This window comes from Alexandromys fortis, unplaced genomic scaffold, assembly GCF_014885135.2.
Source record: "Alexandromys fortis isolate MF-2015 unplaced genomic scaffold, M_Fortis_MF-2015_v1.1 scaffold_152, whole genome shotgun sequence".
NCBI classification, from domain to species: Eukaryota; Metazoa; Chordata; class Mammalia; order Rodentia; family Cricetidae; genus Alexandromys; species Alexandromys fortis.
In genome coordinates this window covers 2,502,296-2,511,822 of record NW_026068045.1, presented here as the reverse complement: position 1 = coordinate 2,511,822, position 9,527 = coordinate 2,502,296, and the positions used below count along the sequence as shown (strand labels likewise).

Here is a 9,527-nt window from a genome sequence, read left to right as displayed (position 1 = left end):
GTTCCATTCAGCCGACTGTTCCTACCTGGGCAAGGTGGTGGAGGCAGCATCTGCTTACGGACATCAGCGTCTCCTGCATGCTGCCCTACAGGCTGTAAGAAAAATCAGGTAAGACCAAGGCCCTAGCCAGCTACTCCCACTCTGGACTGGGGGGTCTCCATCCTTGAAGCTTACCAGTGTAGCTCCCAAGTGGCTGGGCATCTGGGCAGTGGGCAGAGTGGGTCGAGCAGCCCCTTCTCGAAGCCTCATGTCTACCACCCCGCCGAGAGGAGGTTCCTTCCCTGGGAAGTCATTATAGTACTGATGGTCAGGTGGCTCTTCTTCCTCCTCATCCCAAGCTGAGCCATCAAAGCCAGCCATCCTGAGAAGGGAAGGACAGAGTGAGGTGAGTGTACAGATGTGGTGGCCAAGAGACCCAGGAGGGAAGAGAATGGTGAACACATACTAGGCATACACTATGGGTCAGACCTAACACTTGGTGCTGTACTCTTTTAAGGCTGGTATTCCTTCCAAAATTTCAAAAATAGAGATCAGGTGTGGAGAGATTTGCACAAACTGAAGGAGGCAGAGCTGATATTAAATTTGGTTTTAAACCACTCTCACTTCTGACAGGTGTGCTATCTCCTAGGAGGGATGGAAGTGCTAGTGAACCAGGGATATCCAGGACGGTCTGACATAGAGTCCTGATGCTCACGCCGTTTACCACTTCAGACTTGAAAAAAGAAACATAGGGATCTCAGGTCAAAGGTGCTGGGATTCGGGAAATAGCTCAGTGGCTGCAGCGTGAGGCTCAGAATGCAGATCACCAGAACCAGTGTACAAGAATGGTGACCACCCATAGTCTCAGCGGGAGAGGCGGGCAGAGACAGTAGCCAGGATAAACTGGTTGCTGCTAGCTACATCTGGTCAATGAGAGATCCTGGCCTTCAATAAACAAAGTAAGATGCAATAGAGCAAGACATCTGATACCAACTTCAGACCTCTGCGCGCACACACATGCAGGGATATTTGCACAGGCAACATATACCAACACACGTAAACACATAGACACATGCAGGAAAAAAAGGAAATATATCCTCTCAATCTACTTCTTTGTTTGTTTGGTTTTTCGAGACAGGGTTTCTCTGTAACTTTGGAACCTGTCCTGGAACTAACTCTTGTGGACCAGGCTGACCTCGAGCTCACAGAGATCTGCCTGCCTCTGCCTCCCAAGTGCTGGGATTAAAGGCGTGCGCAACCACTGCCAGGCCTAAAACCTAGATTCTTAATGACCTTCAGAGGCAGGAAGCACAGAACAATGAGTGGGTAAGTTTGGTGGCCAAGGGTTAGAACACTGCTGATCTTGCAGGACCCAGGTTTGGTTTCCAGCACTTACACGACAGCTCACAACCACTTTTAATTCCAGTTTCAGGGTATCCAATGCCCTCTTTTGGCTTCCACAGGCACTGTATACACTTACATACATGCAGCAAAACACATACACATAAAATACAAATCTTTAAGGAAATAAAAGTATATAAGAACACAGGAACAGGCTAAAAATGAGGAACCTGAGCCAAAGTCCATCCAGCTAGAAAAGGCAACCTAGAGAGAGGTGCTGGAAATAAGCCCACCATAGGCAAACAAAAGAAAGCAACTGTCCCTGCAGCAGGCTTTCCTGCTGAGCCACTGGAAACCTAACACAGTAGGAAGACTGGGGCAGCGCCACGTAAGTCATTACCTTTCCCGAACCCTCAAGCATGGGAAGAGAAAAGGACTTCCCAATCCCAGCCTGAGGGTCCCAGCTCACCTGTCATGGGGGGTGACCAGTTTGGGTGGATTCCTGAGATACTGTTTGAAGCGCAACTCAAAGGCCTGACCGATGGTGCTGATGACATCCTGAGCGAGCCCTTCAGAGCACTCCAGGATATGGCAGGCTCTCTGATTTACAGGGTCTTTGGCAACGTAGGCAACATACTCGGCTGTGTCCGGATCCCCACCAGACGCGAATGAGATAGATTACATATGATGGTTGGCAATGATCTGTTTGCAGTCGGCTGCCATGAGGTTAAGGCTGCTGGTGGACACAGTGAGGGTGACTGGCATTCCAGCAAACTTCAGGTTACTCCTCCCAAGGATGGAGCTGAGTGGGCGGCTAGAGGGCTTTCTCCTCCTTGTTGCTCCTCTGGCACCAGGCACGGCTTCACACACCAAACTGATGGCCTCCCTGGAGAAACAGGGGTACTCAGACCCACCACTGGCCTCCCATTGCCTGGGGCTGCCACAGAGCTGGGGGAGGGGAAGAGCAGGCCAGACTCCAGAGCACTCCAGGCTCTTTGTCGTGGTGGATTGAATTAAGGGCCTTTAATATTTGATGGCACTGAGGGCGGCTTCCTGGCTGATTGGGTTAGGGCCTCGATGGCTACAGCCCCACCTCTTCCCAGTTACTCAACGTTCCATTCCCTTCCCAAAAGCAGCAGCAACCTCCTACCCCACCTTTCTAATCCAAGTTCCTATAATCTCCGTGCTGGAGCCAAGCTCTCCAGACCAGAGCTGGCTGCTTCCCGTCAGACACACTTCTGTAACTTTGTCTCAATTCTCTTGGCTATCTGATAAGAAGTTGCCACCAGCACCACCACCAAAAGCTCAACTTCCCTCCTCCTCCTGAGACTTTGTAACTTCACCAACCCTAGGACTCCAACAATATACTGGTCTCTCCACTAACCTGGTGACCTGCGTCCGGGTATTGAAGTCAAGGGCTCGCATTGACTGCAGGACCTCCACACAACCCATATACTGTGGGGGAAGGAGGCAAGGATAGATCAGCCGCCCCTCCCCCACCCCACACTCCCCACCCTTTGCAGAAGGTTCTAATACTTTGCCCTGTGTAGTCCCTAAGGGAAAGGTGAAGTACCCTTCCCACTGCCTGGGGCTACCACCCGTAAGTGAAGACGACCACCAAAGAGGTCCTCCGAGCACTATGGAGAGATTGTGCGAGGACCAGCAGGCATTGGGTGGGATGGGGTGACATCTCTGGAAAAGGGAGGAGTCTAGGGGTAAGAATCAAGAAGTCATTTTTCATTAATACTTACTAAAAGTCTCGTATGGGTTTAGGCATTGTGTAGGCTGGAGGGTAGGGGTCAATGGAGGAAAGGGGACCTGGGCACAAGATTCCCAGGCTAGCACAGAAAGACATGAAGCTGGAGAAGGGGTGGAGGTGGTGGGTTTAAGAACGAGGCGAGCAGCACACATGTTGGGGGAAGAGCAGGAAGTCCCAGCAAATCTGGAGTGAGCAGAGGAACTGGACGGGTGTATGGGAGGGGTGGAAAAGAGGATGTTCACTCACCCGAACCAAGTAGGAAACCCCAGGTCCCATGACTTTGTCGTTGGGATGCAGCCAGCCTCGTGTGGGCTTATTGACAAAGCTCCCGTGTCTGGTCCACTCCTCGCCCCCCAGCTGGCCCCCTTCTACTCGAGTCCTGCGCCCGCCGCCTCCACTCAGCTTGTTCATGTCCTGGAGGAGGGGCAAGAGGCCTGAGTCCCGAAGAGCTGCCCCTGCATTCCCTTCCCCATCTTCAGCAGCCTTTCCTGGCTCCCCCTTAGGCCCCAGGTGCCCCCCAGCAGGATTGGCCAGCTTCAGGTTGCTCATCCGGGGAAAGAAGGAACACAGGGTAGTCGGACTATCGTCCCCCGGCAGAGGAGGCAGAATGGGTCCCAGGGATGAGGTTGATGGGGAAGGCAGCTCTTCTGTGGGGGTACACCCTGAAGCCCCCTCCTCCAGCGATGACAGAGACTCATTTCGAAGAGGGTTGTACTTCGGCTTGGGGGGTAGAAGATCCATGGCTGGGGTGAGAAGGGGGGCTGCTGCCTGGCCCCCCTGCCAAATTCAGGCAAGGGGGCCAGGCAGGGGGCATCCCCAGGCCCTTAGCCTGATCTGACCTCTGCAGCCTGGTGATAACAAGAGGACCTAGGGAGGCGAAGGACAAGTGGCCTCTGCTCTCCCACGTCAGACATAGACAATTTCAGGCCACATCCTTGCCCAGCCCAGCGAGGAAGCCTCTTCTGGCTGAGGAGTACAGGCTGGACCCAGAGCTAACTGGCTCCTCCCCAGGGGCGGGGAAGTAGGAAGCGAGACCAATCCCAAGGACAGTGCTGACTCACAAGCTCAGAGGGGCCGAGACACCTCCCCACACAAGCCAGCCTCTCTCCCTTGCCCAATACAAACAACTAGTAGTCTGTCTGGGGAGGAGAAAGGTGCCGTAGGAAAGAAAGATGTCAGAACAAGAAAAAGACAAAAAAGAAAGTAAGGGGTTAAGAGGAACTCTGGATCAATCCAAACCAACACGGGCAAGCAGAGAGCGCAGGAAGCCAGGAAGGCTAGGAGGAATAAAGGAGGAAACAAGCTGCTAAGGGAAAAGGGGGAGGAGGGTCCCAGAGTTTAGCATTTCCCTACAGCCCGGACCATCCCCACCCCCACCATACAATGAGTGAGGTGGCTGGCTGCCCCAGGGAACCTGGCCATTAGCATCCTCAGCCACTACAGCTGTGGACAGAGTTGGGAACCAGGAAGGGAAAGTAGTCCCAGAAGATGTAGGTGGAGGCCATGAGGGAAGGCCAATCAGGGTGGTGCAAGAGCTAGAGCAAGCCTGTGTTCTTCACAGCTGTCACCCACCAAAGACTAACGGACGTCTTGGAGCCCTTTCCACAGGCCCAGTGAGGAAAGCCAGGCGATAGAGAGGGATCAGGTTAGTACCCCTTGGCCACAGCTTACTTCTCTCCTTGTAAGCCCCACCCAACAGTGTCCCTCACACGAGCAGGGGGGCTGGCCTTGGAGGCAGGAAAATGAACGGAACGGAACGGGTGCCTGCAGGCCACAAAGCTGTGTTAGTAAAGACAGGAAGGACAAGGGATACCAGAAGCTGGGGTCTGGCCCTAAGTGCAGAATAACACCAAAGCCATATTTCTTTCCCCAGTTTCCTGCCACAGCTCTGCTAAAGGCCATCAGGAAGTTAAAGAAAGTGACCAAGCTCCAGAATAAACTATCACTTATTTAAAAAAAAAAAAAGTGAGGAAATACAAAAAGTAAAAAATAGTTTCTTAGAGGCTTACCTCCAAACTCCTCTGAGGTTTATTTTGGAGAATTAAAAACTTCATGACTAACAAGGCCAGTACTCTAAAGAGGTTAGCTACCAAGCTTCCCGTCACCTGCCCAGTCCTCAAGCCCAGGAAAGCTGCCACCAAACACCACACCGCTTCCTGACAAGAAATTCTGTCATTCCGTTAGCCAAGACCTCAGCTCTTAGACAGGAGGAAAATTTCCGTCAAAGCCAGACACACAAACACACACCATGATGTCCTCATCTTGAGATGGCTTTCTCTGAAGCTTTCATATCTAGAGGCAGGGAATCACCAATCGTGTGCACATTTGGAAGACGAGGAAGCATGAGCCTTTAAATTTGTTTCAAGAGATGGGAGACTGCCTAATGGACCAAAGCTAGGTAGCAGCGACTTGGCGGGGTGGGGGGGACGACACAGCCACGTTTTGCACCTCAGCCCAGCAGGGAGGAGGAGGCTGGAGGAGCAGGAAATAGCAGGAAATGGCGAAAACCTCAGGAATGTTTCCAACAGGGAAGGTTGGGCAAGTGCGGCCAGGATGAATCCAAACGAGAGTTATCTGGTTATGGGGAGGGGTCTTTTAAAAACAACGGAAAGGACACTAACCCCTACTCCTGACTCCGAAACACTTTTTCTTCTGATGGCAGAAAAATTTTCACTCCTCTTAACGTCACACGAGTCCATACTTAGTCCAGTCCAGTCAGAGGAACACCTACGGCTGTCTCAGGAACAGGGTCTGCCCCAGGAAGGAGTGGGGTCAGGGGTCTCTTAAGCCACCCTCTCGTCCATTCTCCTGCCATAAACGAAACCCAGCCCATCAACTTAATACACAGCCAGAGAAGGTGACGCGGGAAACGACACTGCTAATCAGCTTACAACCGCAACTTTCAACCTCCACCTGACGGAGCACGAGAACAGGAAAACTAAGTCCAAGGCTTAAAGAAAGGAGAGGATAGAGGCAGGTGAAGCGTCCGGAACCTAAGAGCAGGGTTTTGAGGCATGGACCGAAGCCCAGCAGGGAAAAGTATCCCGAGGGGACCTGGTCCCTAGGGAGTGCACCACATTCCCAGGACCAGACGTGGACGGTGAAGGGGCGGGGCGCGGAGGGGGCGGGGCCCACACAGGCGTCGCTCCTACAAAGCCGAACCGTTCTTTGAAAAGCGAGCTTTTGCCCCCTCGGGAAGCCAGGTTTCGATAGGCTACGTATAGGCGAGACTCCAGAGAAGGCAGTTTCAGATAGCTGTAAACTAATCTCGTGCAGCCAGGAAAACCTGTCTAGGGGTGGGATTTCCAGGAATGTGGGACGACAGGGTGTGGTCCGACAGTAAGAGACAAGACGGGGTTCGGGGAGCCCCTAGAAGTTGGAAGGGGGACTTCCGGGGAGGGGGTCTCGGGGGCGGGACTTGTACAACAAGACCGGAAGTAGGGTCCTGGGAGAGGGGTTCCGGGGTAGAGGAGTGGGTCGCCACAGGGAGAAAGTCGACACTCACCAGGGTCGCATGGAGTCTCCGCACCGGACCGCGGGCCGATCTGGTTCCGGATCACGTAACTGTCGGCTTAAGTCACTGCACCAACTTTCTCCCCCGGCCTCGGCCTCCCCAGACAAACTTTATTACACTCACTTCCGGCCTCACTAACCCCTGACCCCCTACCTCGCCGTCCCTCCTTTACTCGTCTGCTTTCCAAAGCCGGCCAATGGCTGCGCGGGCAGGCGCACGGGCTCCGTGGGAGCCAATAAGATTCCTAATTTCGACCCAGCTCATTCTTCAGAAACCAGAGCACTGCACTTCATTTACGAATCGTGGAGACGCCAAGGCCATCCAATCGGAGACTTTAGGATGGAGCTGTCCCGCCTTTGGCCGAAGAGACCAATAGCAAGTGCAGGCGGTGTGTTTGAAAGCGGGGCCAAAGAGGGTGGGAGCGCGTGCTGCTGGGAGTTGTCTGCAGGCCAGCAGCGCGGGGCTGGGCGCCCTCGGGCAGAGCAGTCATGTCGCACAAACAGATTTACTATTCGGACAAATACGACGACGAGGAGTTCGAGTACCGGTTAGTGCCGGCGCGGGGACTACAGCCAGGTCGTTCGATTTGACGAAAGAGTGCACGCGAGGAGTTAGTGACCTAGGGCGGAGGGTGGGGGAGAGCGGTGCAGAACCGGCGCGTGCGCAAGAGGGTTTTTTTGGGGGGGGGCGCGGCCGTAGCAAAGCGCATGCGCGGAAAGGTAAACGGAGGCCGTAAAACAATGGAAGGAAATCTGGAGTTGGCCGGGTGTTAAATAGAAGCGTGTTGGAGTTCTGATCAGTTTCACCTTTGGAATGTTCACATCAGTCTCACAACTTTGTTTCAGGTTAATTTTTCTAATAGGAAGTGATCGCTTCCAAAGTCTACTGGGATAAAGAAAGTAGCCAAAGCGGAACTGGAAATTTTGTGCTCAATGAAAAAGGACAGTGCTGTGAGAGCTTCGGTGTTGTTACTTTATGAGAAAAGAGCAGGAGCGTGGTTGTCAGCCTTGTTTTAGATAGAGGCATGAAGACTGGACGTAGCTCAACTACTTGAGCATTTATGGTGTGCAGACAGGTTACAAGTGTTCTGTTAAGGTGCAAGGTTAGCCAGTACGATAGCTCACACCTTTGTTCTCAGCATTCTGGAAGTAAGGCTGCAACATTGTCACAAGTTCCAGGCGGCTTGGGCTGCAGAATGGGAACCCTGTCTCGAGACAGCAGAGTGGTCAGTGACGGACCTAAAAATCCATGGACTAAGCTGACTCAACTTGGGCCAGCTGAGTACGAGTGTGAGGAGAGCATGCGATGAAGGGGGACGGTTGAGGAAACGTTGCTAGAGGAGACCCTGAGAACACAGGGAAGAGAAACAACGGTGAGACAGAGTCTAAGATGCTGGCTCTCTGCCAAAGACTGTGAGACATCCTTGCACTGAATGTGCAAACTTTGGGTGTGATAGTACCAAGTCCATGAATTTAAGTTGAGACTGAGAGAATATGAGATTCTACCAAGGTTGATATTACACTGGTCTGTATCGCTTGTAATGTTTATTTTTTTATATATACAGTATTCTGGCATGGAGGGCACCAGATCTCATTACAGGTGGTTGTGCAATAATGTGGTTGTTGGGAATTGAACTCAGGACCTCTGGGAAGCAGCCTGTGCTCTTAACCTCTGAGCCATCTCTCCAGCCCTCGCTTTTCCTAATATGTATCTGCGTTCCTTGACTAGCTTTCCTGCATTCTTCACCTGTCCTGTACCAGGACTTTGGGCGCCCTGGAAAATTGGTGTGTATTGACAAATATGTAACAATCTTTTTTGGCAAGAAAAATCCCACACCATTTTACTGACATCACCTGGATCTCAGAAGCTAGGCAGGGTCAGGCTGGCTGCTTACTTGGAGGGGATAAACAGCTACGTCCTTGGAGCTTGTTAACTTTTGTTCTCAGCTGTTTTCTGTGCCTGTGAATGAAACATCATACTTACAACATTTACATGGTTGGGAAGAAATCAGTAGCTTCATCCCCAAGAAGATGTCACTTTTAGCTTAGCAGCCGCGTTTTTGCTCAAAGGAGGGCTGTTTGTTTGTTTTTTTGGGGGGGTCCTGTGCATTGAAGTCACGTTTTGTGCCAAGGACTTGATAGAGTGTAAATTCTCTGACATTAGACTAGAATTACGGGGTGGGGACTCTTGTTATTACTACAAAGGTAGCATTTAGTACATTTTCATCAAGATTGAGAAACTCTACCTGAGGTAGTCTGAGTCGAGTTGGATTTTTTTTTTTTTTACCATTGACCTTGGTTAGGAAAGCACGCGATTTCCCAAGTGTCACAGCAAATCCCTTAACAGCTGGGCAGTGGTGGTGCATGGCACTCCAGAACCAGAGGCAGGCAGATCTCTGAGTCAGAGGCTAGCCTGGCCTCTACAAATTGAGTTCCAGGACTGTTACACAGGGAACCCTGTCCCAAAAAGTAGGGGGAAAGTGTTGGAAACTGAATTCGATGTGAACATTTTTATGTTTTCTCTATGCCTGCTCTACACCCCACACCATAGTAGACTGTTCCTCTCCACACTGGAGCTTCTTCCTGACCAGTCATAGAGTGGGTAAGATGGGTACTCAGAGAAAACACAAATATCATCAGGGGCTGATATCCAGGTATGCATTCAAACTGTCCATTAATTTTGTTTTTAATATTCTCTTATAAAAATTTACAAAACCTGTGTTTCTAGCTGCCTCTACTACACAATATCCACAATAAGATTTATACAGGCTGGAGAGATGGCTCAGAGGTTAAGAGCACTGGCTGCTCTTCCAGAGAGGTCCTGAGTTCAATTCCCAGCAACCACATGGTGGCTCACAACCATCTATAATGAGATCTGGTGCTCTCTTCTGGCAAGCAAGCACACATGGAAGGAATGTTGTATACATAATAAATA

At 51.5% G+C, this 9,527-nt stretch overlaps 2 protein-coding genes across 2 annotated transcripts in view; one reads left to right on the top strand and one right to left on the bottom strand.

Moving 5' to 3' along the window:
• The window catches only part of Shc1 (SHC adaptor protein 1), a 14,945-nt gene extending 8,027 nt beyond the window's left edge, over positions 1–6,918 (bottom strand). Inside the window, 6 exon segments of the mRNA XM_050166309.1 lie at positions 6–92; positions 175–361; positions 1,790–2,206; positions 2,705–2,775; positions 3,326–5,887; positions 6,585–6,918. Of these exon segments, the coding sequence (XP_050022266.1) occupies positions 6–92; positions 175–361; positions 1,790–2,206; positions 2,705–2,775; positions 3,326–3,820 (1,257 nt within the window). The 5' untranslated portion in view covers positions 3,821–5,887; positions 6,585–6,918.
• Positions 6,919–6,987: 69 nt separating this feature from the next.
• Cks1b (CDC28 protein kinase regulatory subunit 1B) overlaps positions 6,988–9,527 on the top strand; it is a 4,408-nt gene continuing 1,868 nt past the window's right edge. The window contains exon 1 of the mRNA XM_050166477.1: positions 6,988–7,140. Within this exon, the coding sequence (XP_050022434.1) occupies positions 7,082–7,140 (59 nt within the window). The 5' untranslated portion in view covers positions 6,988–7,081. The remainder of the gene's footprint in view (positions 7,141–9,527) is intronic.